Genomic DNA, 19,866 nt, shown 5'->3' with positions numbered 1-19,866 from the left:
CACGTGGGTGCTTGGTCCTTCTTCCCTAACCGGAGACCTGGTCTCTGGGAGGGGTGGGGGGCTGTAGTGATGGCCTGTCAACTCTCTTTCAGCTAGTCAGTGAGCTCAGAATTGCCTAATTCATAAGCCAGTCCATTCAATAGATTTCCCCACCCCTTTCCATCCCCTATTTCTCCCTACAAGCAACAATTTCTGGGATGTTTGTGTGAGGTTGGAGAGGGGGCAACGCATAAACTTTATGCCATGGCTCGGGAACAATTTTTTTTTAGATTAATAGAAATGAACACCAACTTCACGGCTTGACCTACCAACTAGGAGTGGCTGATCCATTCATCTCTCTGAGACTTCATTAAGTCCATTTTTCACATTAAGAAACTGCCACTATTTGAAAACAGGGTGTCTATTTTTGTTTCTGTTGGCAGACTGGTTTCCTTTAAGAACTGAAGATGTATGTGCTCAGTGTTCGTGGCTATTTACTAAGTTCCAAGGAGATAAGTTTTATATACAGCATATAAAATGGGTAAAATGTCTTGAGCATTTACTCTGGATAAAACATTATGAAAAGTGTCCATAGTATCACTTAATTTTCAAAAAACACCCTATGAGGCTGGACTAAGTTTCCAGCGAGGCCACGGCAGCAGGTCGCTGAAGGAGTGAGTCGGTATCAGAAATCAGTCCATCGAACCTCAGAGGCTTTACCCTCAGCCACTGCCTGCTACTCATGTTATTTGTAGTTCCTGCCTTCACAGAGCTCTTGTGACTTACCTTCTGTTTAGGGATGCATTTTAAATTGACATTCTTTAATTTCTTACGATTATAAACCCACTCGTGATACTAATTTTATTTTGCAAGAGAACCTCCTGTTACCAAATCGCCTCATAACCGGTTTCTGGTCAAGATGGTGGTGTAGTGAGTAAGTGGTTGGAACCTCCCACAACCACATCGAAATTACAACCAAGCTACAGAACAACCATCATCTTCCAGAACTGCCTGAAATACGGCTGAATAGAAATCCTACAACTAGGGATTTAAAGAAGCAGCCGCAACAGTAGGACTTGTACAAGGGGTGGAGACACAGAACGGTCTGGTCCCACGTCCACATGTGGTGGATAAAAATTGGGAGGGATGTCTCGGCTGTGAAGGCCCTACTCCTGTGGAATGAGGAGTCCCAGCCCCACACCAGGATCCCCGGACCAGCGCTCCGGTGCTGGAAAAAGAAGCCACACAACTTCTGGCTGTAAACACCAGCGGGTATTATGGCTAAGTGACTCGGAGGCTTCTGGAGTCCGGGGTGGTCCTCTTAAAGGGCACACACACACAGACTTCTTTTGTCCCTTTGAGCTCCAGCACAGGGACAGCAGCTTGAAAGGCAGCAGGGACCTATGGGGAGGAACTGAATTGACCGGCATCAGAGAGAGGGAGCTGGAGGGGCAGCTTTCTCCCAGACAGATGTGCTGGCAGAGGCCACTGTTCCTTTTCTGAGCCCTCCCCCTGCAGACACAGGTGTGGCCCACATCTCAGTCTCCATCAACCTGGCTCACACCATTCTCCCTGCCCCCACCAAGCTTGGGCCCACCCAAACTGTTTCCAGTGGCTTTTCCATATGAATGCCCTGTCCTGGCTCATGCATTGGATTTCCGTAAAATCTTTCAAGAGGGCAGCTGGCTGCTGCACTCTTTCCACAGAGGGCAGCAGCTGGCCTCTGTGTACTCTGCACCTCTTGCTAAGGCAGTAGTAGCAGCTGGCCTTGGTTCACAGCTTGGCCTTGCCTGGGCACCTCCATGCCCAGCACACGTAGCAGCCATCCACAGATCACTTTGTAGCTTATGCTGGGTAGCCCCAGGCAGAACACAGGTGGCAGCTGACCTTGGCTTGCACCACCCAGGAGGCCGCAGAGCCAGCGCACCACGTGGACAGCTTCAGACCATGCCCGGTTACAACCCAACCACTGTCACAAGCAACATACTCAAGGGGTGGAATGGGCAGGCACCAAAGCCCCACTGAACCAAGTCCTGCTTCGTAGGGTCAGTTCCCGCACTGCAGGTCTTCCACTCTAGTTGCAGCTGGTCCTCACAGCTGACCAGCCTGGGGGTCCATCCTCCCCACTGACGTGCCAACAGCAATCAGGGCTCAACTACAACAGGCCAGTGCACACAACCCACACAGGCGGCACACCTGGTGCCCAGCTTGGGTGAATGGGGAGGTTGTGCCACTGGACCCTACAGGACACCTACTACATTCAGCCAACCCACCAACTCCAGGAAATGTAGCAGCTCTACCTAACACATAGAAACAAACACAGGGAAGCTGTCAAAATGAGGAGACAAAGAAACAGATTCCAATGAAAGAACAGGAGAAATCTCCAGAAAAGGAAGTAAATGAAATGGAGGCAAGCAAATGACCAGATACAGAGTCAAAATACTGGTTATAAGGATACTTAAAAACTTAGTGAGAACTTCAACAGCATTAAAAAAAATGGTATGGAAGCCATAAAAAAGAACCAGGCTGAAAAGAAGAATACAATATCTGAAATGAAGAGTACACTAGAAGAAATAAACAGTAAGTTGGATGAAGCAGAGGACTGAATCAGAAATCTGGAAGACAAGGTAGCAGAAAACATCCAATCAGAAAAGAAAAAAGAAAAAAGAAACCAAAAAAATGAGGCTAAGGAGCCTCTGGGACAATTTCAAGCGTACCAACATTTGCATCATGGGGGTGCGGAAAGAAGAGAGCACAAAATGGTAAACCTATCTGAACAAATAATGATGGAAAACTTCCCTAACCTGGTGTTGAAATAAACACACAAGTCCAGGAAGCACAGAGAGTCCCAAAGAAGATGGACCCAAAGAGCCCCATAGCAAGACACATCATAATTGAAATGCCAAAGGTTAAAGATAAGGAGAAAATCTTAAAAGCAGCAAGAGAAAATCAGTTAGTTACCTACAAGGGAGCTCCCACAAGACTGTCAGCTGATTTGTCAACACAAACTTTGCAAGACAGAAGGGATTGGCACAAAATATTCAAAGGGATGAAGAGCATGGAATTACAATGAAGATTATTTTACCCATCAAAGTTATCGTTCGTTTAAAACAAAAGGACAAATAAAGACCTTCCAGACAAGAAAAAACTAAAGGAGTTCATCACCATCAAACCAGTATTACAAGAAATGTTAAAGTCTTCTTTAAGAAGGAAAAAAAGATAAAAAATATGAATAATACAATGGCAATAAATACATACCTATCCATAATTACTTTAAATGCAAACGGATTAAATGCTCCAATCAAAAGATATACGGCAATTGAAAGGATACAAAACAAGACCTTTACATACACTGTGTGCAAGACTCACTTCAGATGGAAAGATTCACACAGACTGAAAGTAAGAGGATGGAAAAAGATATTCCATAAAAGTGGAAACAAGCAACGAAGAAAGCTGGGAGAGCAATACTTATACCAGAACAAGAGGTAAAGAAGGACCCAGCAAGTTCACTTTTGGGTACTTATCTGAAGAACCCCCAAACACTAAATCTGAAAGACATGCACGTCCCCATGTTCACTGCAGCATTAGTAACAGTAGCCAAGATACGGAAGCGGCCTCAATGTGCATCAGTGAACAAATGGACAGAGAACGGGGGCATATACACAACGGACGATGACTCAGCCAATAACGAAGGATGAGGTCTCCTCACCCACAACAACGTGGATGGACCTAGAGCGGCGCCTTTCAACAGGCGCGCCACAAGAAGTTTAAAACGTGCACTGCCTGACCGTTTAGTCAGGGGCACTGACCTCTTTTCCCTCAGACTGTCAAATAAAAAGTGACAGCAGCCAACCCAACCACAGCCACCCAGTGTGAACCAATCAAAGATATGTTTTTTTGTTAGATTGGCAAAAATATAATTTTTGGGTGTGCCAAAGAATTGTAGTCATTTACGTGTGCCATGAGATGAAAAAGGTTGAAGCTCACTCACCTAGAGGGTATTATGCTAAGTGAAGAAAGTCAGACAGGGAAAGAGAAATGCCAGATGAGTTCACTTATATGTGGAATCTGCAAGACCAAATAAATGCACACGCAGAAGAGAAACAGACCCATGGACTCAGAGAACGTTTTGAAGGTTTTCATGGGGAGAGGCAGGAGTCGCAGAACAGTTGCAGGGAGGTGGGGCGCAGCAGGGGGGGGGGGTCAGTAACATTGTAATAACCACATGCGGTGCCAGGGGGTGCTGCATCTATTGGGGTGATCACTCCGTAAGTTGTGTAAGTGTCCAACCACAAGGTTGTACACCTGACGCTGATATAATATTGTATGTCAACTGTTAATTTAAAAATTAAAAAAATAAGTTAGTTTAAATATTATAATTGCATCCTTACTACTGGAAAGATACCTTCTGATTAGGCACATCCTTGGAATAACAGTCTTGGGTGATTGCATTAGAAAGGGGACGGCCCCATTATTTTAGGATATAAAAACCACCGGGAAAAGAGGCTTGTAGGTGGACATTCCCTCACATTCAAAGCCTTTGGTGAAATGCTTCGATAAGTGTTTTACAAACACAGGAGAAGAGACTGGCCTTGTCCACTTTTTCCACACAGGCTCCCAAACCAGGGGCCAGACACGTCCTGGGCCAGGGTGCCTTCCACTCACCAGTGCTGCTCCGCATCCCCCCAGGCAGAGATGGCTCTGGCCAACCACGGCCAGCGGTGCTAGAGGTGCACGGGGTGGGGAGTGTGGGGCTGCCACACAATCTGATGTTAGAATTCGATAAACCACAAATAGTGTCTTTAGAATAAGTACGCCCCATTCACTGCCCACCCCCTTCCCAAATCTGGCAACCTCGGGCCGGTGGAAGAGGAGCACGTACATTATGTTTTAGATCTGGACTGTGGCTCATCTCCAAGTTTAGATTTTGCAGTAAGAGAGTTAAAACCCCAGAGGGTCTTGTTGTAAATTCCAGTGGCCTCCCCTGCGGAGCCTCTGGTGCCCAGCGGGAAATCTGCAAGCACCTGCTTGCTCTTCCTCTTCCATGCTCGAGGCCTGACAGCCGCACTAAGCAACAATGTTTAGACCAAGGACTGGTGTGGGACGGGGGATGGGGAGGTTCAATATCGCCTTCCGCTTTCCTGGCCTCTGCCTCCTTCCGGAAGGCAACTTCAGCCAGGGAGAAGCAGAGATAAGAGATGCAGGTGCCCTGAGGTGACCTCGAGAAGATCCCCATGAGTCCCTGAAGTTTGTTCCTGCCCCAGGCCTAACCCCGGACTTCCTGTTGAGAACTTCCCAGGCTGAAACTTTTGAGATCTTTTGAATGTTTAAGTAAGCCACCATTGAAAATCTAGCAACAGGACTGTCCTTAAGTCCTGGTTGGCCAATCAGACGCCCGTTACAGTATCAGGAGCCCATGAGCAAACTGAGGTTAAGATTTAAGCTAAGTATTCAAAAAAAAAAAAGTCGGGTAAAAGGAAAAAAAAAGTATTTGTGTCAATTATTTAACTAATTTATATGATTTGGTCATTTTTTCCCCAGGAGAGAGGAAGCCTAAAGGGGCACAGTCTAAGGTTTTCCGAACTAACTGGCATCTCTGCTCCGATGAGAAACGTAAGAGCTGAAACAGTCCTAATGGACCAAATGAACTAGTGTGGGGATGGGGGCCCTGGAGTCAGCCTGACACGCGTCCCAGGCTCAGAACCACCACTGCTTGCTTCTCCCAGCAAATGGCCAGGCTGGGGTGTGAGCAACAGTCTGGCTGCCGGCCCTGTGCGCCTCCACCAGCACGGAGCCACCTTGACAGAGGTCAGCACACGTTAGCTCTCTCGCTCCTGCTGTCCTGGGATGGTTAGTGGACCCTGTCCCTGGTTTGGGCTCTCCAGCGTCCACACACTCGTCACTGGAAAAGGGGGCGAACTCCAAGGTACACCGGAGATGGGGAGGGAAGTAAGATAGTCCTTCACGCTGCTTCTGGGTTACAATCTCCTGTTCCTGCCCACTAGACATTATTCTCAGAAGCTCTGGGCGAGTTCGAGTCCAGTGCACTGGTGGGGGTGTCTGGGGTGCAAGCCCCCAGCTGCACTGTCCTACGCGGGTAGTTTCTGCAGCAAGGGTGTGACTGAGCCTTCCTCTCTTCTTCCTATTGGAGCCTCTTCGCCTTCTCATACATTCCTCCGTTACTGCTTACATCACCGTAGCTGCTTTCTGTCATTTTACGTTAAAAATAGTAAAAGAATTGTGTTTTGTTTATGACTTATGTAGGGTATGGCTGGAACACCCAGATAAAGAAAGTTGAGCGGTTGAGGAATAATATTCAGGTCATCATCAACAGGTACCCTAGGGATGAAGGTGATTAAATGAAGGGAGAGGCAATCCCTATGGTTTAAACCGAGAACCAACATTAACGTAACCTGGTGGGAAGTTTAACAACGGGTCACGGCCGATGGGATCCCACCAGCGTCAGGGGCTGTGTCGGCCGCCCCGGTTGCTGCACGTGGAGCCAGGACCCCACAGCGGGGATCTGGGTTCCCGTGTGCTCACAGGGGCGCCTGGGAGGGCTCGCCATTCCGGGCCTGAATCTCACATCGGAAGGAGCTCCTCCGTGCTCCTCCTCTCCGTTTGTGGCTTCTCTCAGCTGCAGAGATGAGGAGCCCGAGTGTGAAGGAGTGTAAACATCACATAGGTGGACAAGGGTCTGGCTCGCCCGCCTCTTGCTGGGGGACTCTAGAGGGTGTGGGCCCACGGTTCCTCGTTTAACACCATCTGAGACGGGTGGTAGCAACTGATGACAGGAAGAGTTTTTAAACCCTACGGCTACAGCTGACCTGGAGCCCAGGTGGCCCACCTGGTGAAAAAGATGCATGAGGAAAAGGGAAAAAACTAAGAGAACGCTCAGAAATTTCCAGGTAGTTAGTAAAGTCCTATCATTTATTCCTCACACCCCTATGAGGAAAGTTTCATCATTTCTCCCATTTTACAGACTGAGGTCCAGACATCTAAATTTGAGGGTCACGAAGGTCATGTGCGTTGCCCACATCCCATTGCTCATCTGTGGTATTGTGACGGTTTTCTTGTTCAGACCAGCTTTCTTTCCACCGCTGCTCCTGAGTCAGTTCCAGACTTCCGGAAGGTGGCCCAGACTCAAGTGCCACCTTCGCAGGTGGTTCCAGCCCACGGTGACGTCCTCCCGCTGCCCACAGGGCAGCTTGCACGCTCTGCACCACACACGCTTGTTGCTGTCCTGCCCCGTCGTACCCAGTCCTCGCACCCAGGACTACGAGCTCCACCCTTCGAGGAGGGGGACCCAGCTTCTCTACTTCTTTGTGCCCCGCCCTGCTGTGTCCAGCCACAGGTGTGCGTGCAAAAGGCCCCGATAAACACTCACAAACTGGTCAATCTTAGGCCCAATTGTGAATTTACTACAGTGAGTCGAAGACACCTATGGCGTAGACAAATCCCACACGGCTTTAAAGCTAAAGACGTACATTCCCCTCAGCAACTTGTAAAGTTGCCTTTTGGTAGTGAAACCAACTTAATCTGCAGTATTACAATGTTTTTCTATTCTCATCTCTTTTTCTTCACCAGACAGCTGACTGGGACTGTGGCCACAGAACACGCTAGAGCCCCTGGCCTACCAGGGATGGAGCCCCAGGGTGGCTTAATCTGGCTGCAGCTGAGTACACCTTTCCAAACACAAACCTACCGGGGGCGGGGCAGGGGTGGGGGGGCCCTCCCCCCAGATGCTGGCTCACTGGGAGGTGCGGCTCAGTCATCAGTGTGATTTTAAAACTCCCTTGTTGACTTTAATGTGCTGCCTGGGTTGAGAACCACTGACTAAACTGCAAGAACATTCCAGAAAAAACAAAGACCTGTGTTGTCTCACTGCCAGGCTCGACCGCATGCAAGGCTGACAGGGGAGGAAGACACAGAGGAGGAAAGTGCAGCTTGGCCGTCACTGGAATGTGGCAAACTATTCACAAGTATGTGTAATTCTCAAAGGTTCTGTGCGCCCGCTGCCAGAGCAGCCTAAATCGTTGTCTCTCCCCTAATGCTCAAGTTTAAAGGTCCCCAACAACTTCAAAAATATGGGAATATTTGGCAAAACATTTCAAATAAATGACCCTCAGCTGTGGAATTTGCTCCTTCCTAGCAGTCAGCCAAACCCAAAATTTGGCAGCTCTTGGAGTACCATGCAAAATAGATTCCTTTTAAAACCTGAGAGTCACTGATGATTTATTTTGCAGGAGAGATATGACCTTTTAAAAATAACAAGCAATTGTTGCTACTGCACCAAGTGGAACCCGAGACCTGTAGGAGTGACTATGAAATCAAGGCCGCGCGTCTCTGCTCGCTCTCCTGATGGAAGGCAGGCGCCAAAGGCCAAACGGGCCTCTCCAACCACATGGCAGGGCCCGGCCACAGCCTCACCTCCTGACTCATGGCCCGGTGTCCTGTTTGCCCGGCCACAGCCCTGGAGTCATCTGAGAAGGGACTGGACGATTCCTTCCGTGGTTCTGATTTGGCTATTCAGACAGACAATACTCTTGCAAATACCATCTTCAGTAACTGTAGCAATAGCACATAAGTTACCTTGTAATTTTGGGTGTGCAACATTCGTTCCCTAGTCTCAGACTCCAAACCTGCTCGGGTCACACTGTAGTTCCCGACTGCGAAGGTTTCTAATGCATCTAGAAGAACCTACGGGAGCCCTCGTGTCAAATGCAAATCGAAGGGCTTCAAATCCACCACAAACCATGACAAGAAGGTCTTGTCTTTCTATTTCCTGTCCACTCACTCCATATCCCACTATACTGTGATGTAGGGAAAGTGTAGGAGCCAGAGATTAGGGTGAAAGATGATTCCCCGAAAGTCTAACACAAGCTCTGTTAAGTTCTAGGCAGGAAGTTAGGCTGAGAGCGAGAAATTCACTGAGGTACTAACAGACTCGCGGAATGAGAATCAGTGTTGTCACGGCTGGTCCCACGTCCCCATGTGCCCATCACTCCACCTCCTGTCACTCAGGCTGTGAACACCACCCAGACATGGAGTCAGAGGCCTGTCCCCAGGGTCCTTCCCTCCCCTCGCTGAAGTATATTGACCGTAGTGTTCCTTCCTCTCTTCTGCAGAACAGGTCCCTTCCTCCCACCCGCCGGGTGCGTGTCGGCCAGTTACTGAAACACACTCCTTGGACAAGCGGCAACTTCTTGTCCCACCGGGGAGAAAAAGCGGGCTGGACAGAGAGGAAAGACCCCAGGAGTGCTTGTCAGGATGCCCGCCTCTGGGGCTTCCCAGGCCCCAGCCAGCTGCCTGTCACCTCTTACCACTTGGCAGTGGGCCCAGCAGGCTGCTTTCCTGTCCTCGAGGTGGCCACTGCCCCCTGCTCTATCCTGGACTTCTTTTCCAAGGATGGCTCTGGAGTAGGACACAATGTCCCATGCCCCTGTCACCGTCCCCCCTTCCTTGCTGTCCCGAAAACAGCAACTAAGCTCTTTTCTATTTTAACTGTTTCTGCTGTTTGTCATGAGAGAGATGCTGAAGATAACAAACACATGAAAAATACAAAGTTGCCAGAATCTTCCAAAGTCATTTCAGGCATTCATGGTCCCTGGTCCGCATTTCTGACTCCGTTTATGCTTTTTTCCACTTATTTTGGAGGGTAGAAGGTGACGCAAACTTTCTCCCTGATGTCTTTCCTTCTGTAAATATTTAACATCTCAAGAGCTTAGGGAACACAGGGACCTTGACGTGGAAGAAAAAAAAATGTTACCAAGTAATTTGGAGGGGCTGCGTAAGAGAAACGCCCCCAGTTCCCTCTGCCTCAGCTCTCCTGAGAGTAAAATGGGTTCGGTGGACTGCAGTTCACGGTCACTGTTGGGCACTCACAGAAAGCCAGGCGGCCTTAGGAGCCCCTCCAGTTCTCGCGCCCCCGCCGGGTCTTCTTCCTGCACCAGCGGCCAGGCTGGGGTTCCCTGTCGGCTGCAGGCTGCCCCCCCCCCGACGGGTGGCCTTGGAGGAAGGCCTGTGATCTTCTGTAGCGACCCCACCTCCCTGGGGGCCAGCACAGGGCCCGGCACCCCGCAGGGACTGAGTGAACCGTTGCCCGAAGAGTGAAGGCGGGAGGCAGAGTGTAGACAAATGTTGTCCAGCGAATGGACTGTCGGACGGCAAAGCTGGGTTTGGGTCTGGCTGAGGCTGCGGACAGAGGAAGTGTCTTGCTCCACGAGGAAGACTTACTGGATAAATAAGGAGGGTGTAAGGCATTTTAAATTCCCGTCTTATCCTGTATTATCCCCATCCCAACCGGCGGTGAGAAGGTGGGTAAGAAACTGGTACGGGGTGCAGGGGTGCGGCCTGTGGAAAACCGCCCCTCGCGTGGCTGAGCGGGGTGCCAACCCCCCCTGGGCCTCAGTTTACGTCCCTGTAATGAAGCGCGTAGGTGAGACGGCCCCTCACAACACCAGCCTGGGCCGGTTCTACAGGACTCGGAGCCACACGCTGCCAACTACTGCACCCTCCACCTCGTCCCCAAACACAGCGACTTTACCGGTGCCAACCATGCACTTGGAGAGGAAGAAAAACTCTAAATTATGGTCACAGGATCAATGAGCTGAAACACAAGATTAAAATATGTTTTACATCCACAGAGCAATTTATCACATTGGTGTCAAACAAAAAGTTCTAGTCGATGTTTACACGAGGGCTTGATGAAAAATTCCAGACATAAAACTTCTGGAACTTAGACTTGAACTCGGGAGACCTCCCACCTCTGAATACATTTGACAGCGGCATTTCTTTCCGTAACAAGAGTTCCTAGTTCAGCAATGAGCCGAGTGTTCTTCCTGAGACTATTACGGGACAGCAAACCTCTGGCTATCTGGGACTGTCCTTCCGGCTACGGCTGCTAAAGATTTATGTGAGTAGCGCCACCTTTTAACAATTTCGGAGGGAAATCATTTTGAAAGAAATTCTATTTCCTCGACATGCTGAATACCCTGCATGTAACTCGGCTGTTTCCTCAGCGTGAACACCAGCGACTGTACCGCAGGACAGTCCTCAGGCCCCGGGGACAGTGTGAGCCCCGCACTTCTGCTGGGACGGGGCTTCAGGATCCACGGAGCTGCCCCTTCTCGTTGCTGTCACCTGCCTGTCAGCTTGGCCACTTGTGGTCATCGCTCTGTGGTACCTAATTTGCTGATGAAAGGCAGGAAAGATTCTTTTAATTCCCCATCGCATACCCGAGGGCAGCATAGTCCTTGGCACTGCAAACGTTTAGTAAACACATGTTTGTTGAAGTAATACCTGAATTAACACAGTAGGTTGAAAATTGTTCTGAGCAAGCTTGCGGAAGAGTAGGTGTAAAATAATAAAAAACAGATGCTGAGTAAAGGCTTAAGGGCCTGGGTTTTTTAAAAAAGAGAATTGCAACAGTTTCTGTACGTTTTCTAATTCTCAACGAGATTCCAGAGATGCCACGGGATGAGTTCTGACTTATCACGAGAGGTGACAAGTAATCGTGGTGGGTGAATAAAAAGCACCCGGAATGATGACATTAACTTTGGCCCATCATGTAAAATCCGGGGCCATCAAGTAATTCTTTTTCTATCTCTAGGCATATCTGACCTATTCCAGACTGGAACCCGCGGGACAGACCCGCATTCTTACACTTTTTAGGGGGTCCCTTGATTGGGCAATAGCATCACAGCCATCACCCGTGGGTGGTGGACAAATGATTTAACCTCTTACTAATTTCAGTTTTCTTATCCGAAAACAGCAGTGACTGGGCTTGTCAGAGAACTAAATGGTTCATTTTCAGAGCCCCCGCCACAGGCCTGGGCCTTCCTAAGCACGTGTATTCACCGTCTGTTGCCAGAGCTGGGACCTGGGGCTGCACAGGTATGTGTCTCTGTCTCCCTCGTTCTTGCTGCCTAGCAGACACCGCCTGCCGCAGGACTGGCGTTTTGGAACCAATCGGTGTCCTACGTGGAAGTCGGGGGCAAGCACCCTAAGTCTCCTACATCACAGAAGCCAGGCACTTCCAGCACCCTAGCGTTTCAAAGAATGGGACTTGGACGTGGGCGATGCTAAGGGAGGAGGGAAAGGGAACTTAAAGTGACTGGTGATCTGGGTCCTCACAACTGATCACACACATTGCCATCCTTAGTGACTGGCAGCTGGAGATGCAAGACCTTCCCGTACTAATGCTGGTTATTACAGAGCTAAAGTAGTCACTGTCAAGAACAAAAATGAGTGCTTGCATTTGCCTGCAACTCAAGCACTATACACAGAAGTGGATTTTACTGAAGGAAACCCACTCGTTCCTCCTCAATCTGCATATACAAATTCACAATATCCCAGTTTCTTTATTTCTTGTGTTATCACAAGATACACTACCATGGTTCTTAACACAGAAAAACATAAATACTGCAAAGTAAATGGGCTACCTTGCAAGTAATCATACTCGAAAACCTGGGGTAGCATATGGGTGAGGACATGGGGCTACAACTCCACCCAACACTCTGAAAAGGAAGGATTCCAGCTATGCAAAAAAAAAAGGATGAACGAGAGTTTTTCCCCTTCACTTCAGTGCAACAAACCTTCCGCCCGTGTTTTGTTCATGGTCTCCCTAATCTGCCGCCTTTCTGACCTTGGCAAGTTTGTTTAGTTCTAGTGGAGTTTACTGGCTGCTTGATGGCTGTGTTAGGTAACTCCTCAGATTTTCCTCCTTGCTGAATTCCAAGACCATTACCATAGATCTCACCTGCCCACGTCTTAATTAGCTACATTGTTGACTTCTGAATCTCTTCGAAGAAGGGCATCCTGGATACACAAAATAGCATACTTGCCTCTAACTTGTTCGGGGATCACTTTGGCTATTCAGTCACACTGTTGCCCTAAACTTCTAAGCTGACCATTCCTCCGCCGCCTACACCGTTCACTGAGGAAACCTGGAGTAGCACTTTTCCAAAATACTCAATGTCCTAGAACACACAAACTGAATCACAGCGTGAAGTCTGAGTGTACTCACATCAGTACGAAGAAAAGCAATTTATTTAGGGCTTTAAAAACTGTCTGAAATTGTGGTTCTTTTTTTAGCTGCCCTTCACTGCTTGGGCAGTCGTTTCCTGGAAAAATGTGTATCAACAAAGTTATGGGCTGATCAAAACCAATTTTTCAAGCAAATGTAAACAAAGCTTTGCAAAATTTGTGGCACAATTCTGATCCTTGTGGTTCTGCAGGGAGAGAAAGAGGAAGGGGCCAGGGAGTGGAGCCCGACGAGGCCCAAGGCACAGGGAGCCTGGGGCTGAGGGAGACAGAGCTTCCTAACCATCCCTGTGCTGCGGGATCCTGAGAAAGTTCCCTGCAGATCCAATCGTCACCCCTCATACCTCTGCCTGTTTAAACTGGAACTTTTCAGGCACTAAATCTGTACATGTCTGTGTGTATTAAGACCCCCTTAAAAACCATATACAATAGTAATTTGGCTTTTGCCCCCAAATTTAGAATTTTTTATCTTAAGAATGTTTAAAAACTCAACTTCTAAGAAATCAACTCTTCAGCTGTTCTGCACGTACATGTATACAGCACGCTGTAGGGATCTGGAGGAAAAATCACTACCCAGGCACATGAATTGCCGAACTATGTAGACACTTCTGCTTTGAATGACTGCAATACAGGTGATGGAGGCCAGCTGCATTCACAGAGATTAAACACTGGTACTTACTTCCCTATGCTTCTGGGCCCGGCCCCCTTTTTTCCTAGTTTTACTCATTCTTGTTACATCGTTCTTTCTTCCTCCATGATTTCTGGCCCACTTGTATGCTGACATCTCTTGAATCATTATCCCCAGACAACTTTTTTTTTTGCTGAACTTCAGATGTGCACGTTCAACAGACTAAGGGATCTTTTCATTCAGTCAGTCAACCATTTTTTGAGCATCTTTTCTGTGCCAGGAATTAATTCTTAGTGTCGCAGACACAGCAAGGAACCTAAGAGACCATAACCTCCAGCCCCAAGGAGCTCACGTTAGAGACCGAAGAGCAGCAAACCAATGAGGCATCACAGAGTAAAATAAGACAATGGGAAAGGCATCCTGGACAAGTCACATATTTTACAAGGCCGGCCGGGGAAGACGCACTGAGAAGACACTTGAGCACACAGCTGGGAAGGCGGCCGTGAGGATGCGACGTCTGGTGGAAGAGCGCCCCAGATGCCCCACAGGCACGTCAGACCAGAGGTGCCAAACCGAGTGCACTTTTTCCTTGCAAGCCAGCCTCTCCTCCTGTATTCCCGATCTCTGAATTGTGCCATCATCTCTCCCCACATTTGAAAAATCAAACAAACAAAAATCTGAGCTTTCCCCGACTCCACCCTTTGTGCAACTCTGAACCTCAGTCTGTGTGCTGGTCCCCTGGGTCCCATCCCACAGTATCCCCCCATTCATTCCTGGTGCGAGGAATCCTGCCCCGCCTCCTCTGGCCACTATCACTTCCCCTGGGATTTCTCTAACGGTCACCCTCTGAGCCAGTCTTCCTGACTTCTCCATCCGTCCTGCTGCCGCCACGCAGCAGTACTTGAGAAATGCAAAGTTGATCAGGCTGTTCTCCCGCCTCAAGGCTTCAGGGGTTTCTCATTGTGGTCAAACCCACACCTTCTGATGTGGCACAAGGGTCCTGCTGGATTAGCGCCCGGGGCCCCGCCCTCCTCCGCTTGGCAATGGCCGGCCTTTCCAGGTTTCTTCTTGCCATTTTCAGTAGGTGTCCTGACTCCAGCTGAAGTCCCTCTCAGAATTGTGCCCGTGCAACACTGGGTCCTCTTACACACTCCTCCTTACTGCTACAACAGTGGCTGGCTTGCAGGTGCGTCTGTGGAACCAGCTGAGTGCACGACTCAAAGCAAGCACTGAGAATGAGTGCATGGAAGCTAAACGCACTGCCCTTAACGGCTGGGATAACATAAACATGGACACCCCACACTTGAACCCCAGCCACTGGCAATGGGGTTCCTCTCTCCTCCGAGCCTCGGAATCACCTTAGAAACCTCCCTCAGTATGCAATTCAACAATTCTGACCCTGAACACAATATGCGATTTGCTTGGAAAATAATTTGACTTAAAGGCACAATACTCTTTTCCCAGGTAATGTCTTCTACTTCAGAAAAGTACTGTATAATCATTTCATCAGGGTACTTTCGTGGTTAGCAACACAGAGAGTTTCGGTTCCAGAATACATGAACTGCAGAAATTAGGACTCGCTTTGGTTACAGATAATTTAAAGTTGACAGAACTGGTTACAAGGTTTAGAAAAGGAAACTAAACCTAGTGACAGAAGAAAGGAACTACAGGGCTACTCTAGTGTCATAGGGGAGGAAAAAGATCCAACTTGTAACAAAGGAGTAGTGAAAGCGGAATCCAGACATAGAATTAGCAAAGTGTTTACCATGTAAATTGGGGACCAGGAATAGCAAAATGTAACTTGTTATGTATCATATTTAGAGTAAGATGACACCAGTTGGCAAGCTTCTCATTTCTTGTGCCTAGTGGGGGCAGCAAATGTTTACAAGCGCCGAGGTAAATGGAAATTATGGTGCAACACTACATTGTGTTGAGGTGTGTTACTGGTAGTGTTTCCATTGGTTACCACACGGTCTTTCCTGCTTTATGCTGCTGGGATAGAATACTGACATGATTTCCAAAGAATTATGGTTCACTTTGCTTTGTGGAGAATAGTAAATGTTAATTATTAGGATTTTTATTTTATATGCTCCTGTCATTATTTTGACATGTCTACCTAGGCATATAGGAATATTTATTCAACATATTCTTGATAATGGTATAAAATGTAACCTGCCCCGGCCAGTGTGGCTTGGTTGGTTGGAGAGTCATCCTACAGACCAAAGGGTAGTGGGTTCGATTCCTGTCAGGGCACACACCTGGGTTGCCGGTCAGTCCCTGGCTGGGGTGCACGCAGGAGACGACTGTTCCATGTTTCTCTCACACATGGATGTTTCTCTCCTTGTGTCTCTCTCCTTCCCTTCCCCTCTCTCTAAAGATTAATGAGCATATCCTCGGGTGAGGAGGAACAAAATATGCGTACAAAATGTAACTTTTTAAAAACAGGAATTCTAAAAGATAGTTAAAATATTTATGGACATGAAAACACGCTTTCACTTAAAGAAGTTTTATAGTTATGCACAGCAGTCAGCTGGCAATGTCCTTAAAATGGACTGCAACTCAGTAGGTATGTAGGGTAGAGACCTGGATTCTGAGCGCCATGGACCACACCTTGGCATCGCAAAGCCTGAATCAGTGGTTCTCAGCCTTGAGGCCTATTGGAATCACCTGGAGAGCTTTTAAAAAACAGCATTTCTAGGGTGAAAGGTTATATGGTCTGAAATCCAATCTGGTTACTGATTTTTAAAGCTTCCATGCAGCCAAATTTGGGAACCTATGGCCTATAATGAATTGGTTAGATTATCCCTGGCTCCTATACTGTAAATAAGGGAGCTAAGAATAACCAGTAGTGCGCAGATTATGAGAGTAACAGATGCCCCAAATCTCCACATTCTTACTGACAATATGATTATCAATCAAGTTCTAAAGAATTTTGGTGGCTTCACTTATATACTCCTACCACATTATTTAATAACATACTTTTAATATATTTGCAAATTAAATATTTAGGGAATTATCTGACATATTTTTAGGTTAGGATGTAGGTATGTGAAAATGTGGTTTTAAACCATACGGAGGTGTCTATTTCTAATTACAGATAAAAAGTTTAGTTGGAAAGTTTACAAAAAAACAAAAATCCCCAAACCTGGTACTCAAAGAGCAGAAAGGCCCAGACTTAGAAAGGACAAGCAAACGCTGTCCTTTCTAAGAGTGGGGATGCGTAGCCACCCCTACCTGATGTAGGCACCACTGATCCTAGAGTTTAAACAAATCACCACCCTTTCCTCATAAGGCTCTTCCTAGTTATTGCTAAGGTGAGGTTTGTAAAAGGTCAAGCCGCCATTCCATTCCACGGGGCTCTCCCTAACGCTTAGAGATGCACATCATAAAAACTGAGTACAGAGAACATTTTAAACTGAGGTGTTTGCAGAAATCCCGGCCTCAGAGTGCAGAGTGCTGGGGTACAAGTCAACTGCCCTACACCGTGCAACTCACTCCAGCTTTCTCAACAGGCTCCTCACCCCTAAAATCAGATGTAGAGAAAGTCCAGTTAGAATGTGAAAACACACAGAAATAGCATTAAGTATAATTGAAATGGGCCACAAAATACATACATAGTGTAGCAAAGCAAGAAATGAGTCCAGACGGGATTCCTTTCAGCTTTACCACTAATTAGCAACCTGGGAGCAAATCACACACCTTAGCCTCATTTTAAAAATGAGGACACTTCCAATACATGGTCCCGAGCACCCTACCAGATCAAAGCTCTCTCATCTAAAACGTACTAATTGACCGATCCTCTGAAGCAAATACGATTGATTCCAACAGTGACCAAAAAGCCCAAGTTTACTTTCAACATGACTGGATTAACAAGACTCTCAAGGAAAAAATTCGTCTTTAAGAAAAGTCTACCATTTGGCTATCATTTAAAATAACAAATTTAAAAATGAAAAAAATGGAGTGCAAGGGAAGTGGGGAGAAAGGGGTCATTAAGGCAGTACAAGAACACTATGCAGAAATCAAACACACACTGTAAACTGAGGATAATGAAATACTCAAAAGCCTTCCCTAAGGAAAACTATTTCCAAGCATGAAGGATGGGGATTTATGATGTACCCCAAGGAATCTACAAGGACCCTTATTAAATATACACAATTTTCTAAGCACTACAAGTAACTCATGATTGCTTAGATAAAATTATTCTACTTAGTAAAGAGGGTAGTACAAAAACGTTATTTCCTTTTAATTTATTGTTTAGTTTTAAATACACGCCCTGCCAGCCACAGAATACCCCGTGTGACAGCCACAGTGCGGCCCATGCAGCCTGTCACAAGGATGCTGAGAAAACGCAGCCTTAAGGAGGCGCAGGGTTGTCCCGAGGACAGATCCAATCTTTAATCTTCTTCAGAACTGGAATCCTCCTCTTGGTCCGACAGTTCGGGCACAGGGAAGCGGAGGATGGCAGCCACTCCCGTCAGCTGGCTGAGCTGCTCCCCAGAGACGTGAAGGCTGGAGAACACCCTGACGGTGCCTGCGTTCTCTCTCACGCTGTCCACCAGCCGCACGTAGCGGCTCCGCGTGGCCACGTCCTGATGCCTGAAGAGCTCGTCGCTGATGAGCAGCGTGTCGATGGCCAGGGCCTCGTTGGCCTTCTCCACCTGCTTGAGTCCGTAGAAAGCTCGGTCAGGTTCGTGTTGTAACATTTTATAGAAGTCATCCAAGGCCTTCACTTCGCCAGCGGCTTTCGTGTCTGAAAGGCGGCTGGCCACTGTGGGGTCACAAAGGGCTTCTTTGAGGGCGTATTTGTGTCCAGAGGAGGCATGTACCTGGAACCACAATGACAAAGGTCAGACAAAAGACTCTCTCAGAGCACCCATTAATCAGCCTGCCAGAACCTACAGCCAAAAGCACTCACGAGGCTTGCTCTGTTTGAGGACTTAAGCATAGTTTACTGTATAAAGTTGCTCTCTATTTAACAGCCCATCATCTCACTTACAATCCCAATCAAATCAAGACTTCCTTCCCTTTTCCCAGTTCTAAAGCTTTAGGAACAGTTCCTACAAACCCCTCTGCCCATTTTAAGTCCCGGGGTGGGGGGTGGGGGACAACCTACCTGAAGGAACTTGGACCGGTTTTCCAGGAGCACTTTGTTGTCTGTCTTCACAGCTTGCTGAAACATGTAGTCGCAGAACTGCTCCCGCACAAACCCTGGGCTGGCCACCAGCACGCACTTGACCACATCGAAGTTGATGTGGCGCTGGATGGCCTGGACCACCTGCTCGTAGAAGCGCTCCAGGGCCCGGTCGTGCTGGGCGCAGTTGCCCTTGCGTTTCCGGGGGATGTTCACCTCCACCTTGGCCCGGGTGAGGGTCATGCTGGGCGTGACCAGGCAGACGTGCGCCAGGCCCTCCTGCATGACCACGGCCGCCACGTCGGCGCTCCAGGCCGGGTCGCAGGCCTGCTCGATGCGCTCCAGCACCACGCTGTCCCACTGCTTCTTGGCCAGCGTGAACTGGCGGTTGGGCTCCAGCTCGATGGTGTGGTACGCCCCCATCTTCACGTACTCGTTCTCCTGGATGTTGGTGCCCTTCACCCGCAGCTGGCAGGCCTGCGAGTCGAAGTCAATGGCCTCCACGCAGAGCGTGAGCGTGGTGCGCACGCGGTTGCTGCCCACGCTGCCCGTGGACGACTCGGTCTGCACCTTGCGAATGGTGGAGGCGCGCAGGCTGTCGCCCACCTGCACCAGGTTGTAGGTGTGCCACATGTCCTCGGGCTCCTCGGGCACCAGGGTCACCTGGCCCGCATTGTCTTTCTCAATGTCCTTCCTCACGAGCTTCATGGTCCCGGCAGGTGCGCGGGGCCGGCCGGACCGGAGGAACGGCGGGGCCCCCGCCGGTGTGCCCGCCGGGAGGGGCGGGGGGGGGGACCCCGAGTCCCCGCCGGGAAGGGGGCGGTGTCTGTACGGGGATCCTACCGGCGCTGAGTGGCGGGGAGAAGGACTGGCTCCGACTCAAGCAGCCGAGGGGAACACTCCAGTCCTACCTTGCTTAGCCTCGGGGCGCGCCGCGACAGAAAGGCCCGAGAAGTACTTTACCTAACACAGGGTCCTGTCCCCTGTTCCTGCCGCCAGTGCTGACCCAGTGGCTGATGCAATGACAGCGCATGCGCAGCTCGCTCCCCTGCTCCCCCTCCCGGCGCAGGATGACGTCCGAGGG

General features: G+C 48.7%; 2 protein-coding genes across 2 annotated transcripts in view; both read right to left on the bottom strand.

The window, feature by feature from the left end:
* Window positions 1–19,866, bottom strand: part of ITGA1 (integrin subunit alpha 1) — a 141,999-nt gene that overhangs the window by 108,743 nt on the left and 13,390 nt on the right. The window lies entirely within an intron of this gene.
* PELO (pelota mRNA surveillance and ribosome rescue factor) lies at window positions 17,480–19,845 on the bottom strand. The gene is made up of 2 exons (XM_053914776.2): window positions 18,765–19,845; window positions 17,480–18,477 (listed from the first exon to the last, which is right to left on the bottom strand). The coding sequence occupies exons 1-2, from the start codon at window positions 19,488–19,490 to the stop codon at window positions 18,046–18,048; spliced, it is 1,158 nt and encodes a 385-aa protein (XP_053770751.1). The 5' UTR covers window positions 19,491–19,845; the 3' UTR covers window positions 17,480–18,045.

This window comes from Desmodus rotundus, chromosome 1 (genome assembly GCF_022682495.2).
Source record: "Desmodus rotundus isolate HL8 chromosome 1, HLdesRot8A.1, whole genome shotgun sequence".
In the NCBI taxonomy this organism is placed as follows: domain Eukaryota; kingdom Metazoa; phylum Chordata; class Mammalia; order Chiroptera; family Phyllostomidae; genus Desmodus; species Desmodus rotundus.
The sequence above is the reverse complement of the archived record's forward strand: the minus strand, read 5'-3'. Positions and strand labels throughout refer to the sequence as shown.

Bases quoted from the DNA above. Each gene is read 5' to 3' on its own strand.
- PELO (XM_053914776.2), bottom strand. From the start codon at position 19,490: ATGAAGCTCGTGAGGAAGGACATTGAGAAAGACAATGCGGGCCAGGTG. The intron at 18,478-18,764 runs GTAGGTTGTCCC...TTGTGGTTCCAG, and splicing joins ACCGGTCCAAGTTCCTTCAG to GTACATGCCTCCTCTGGACA.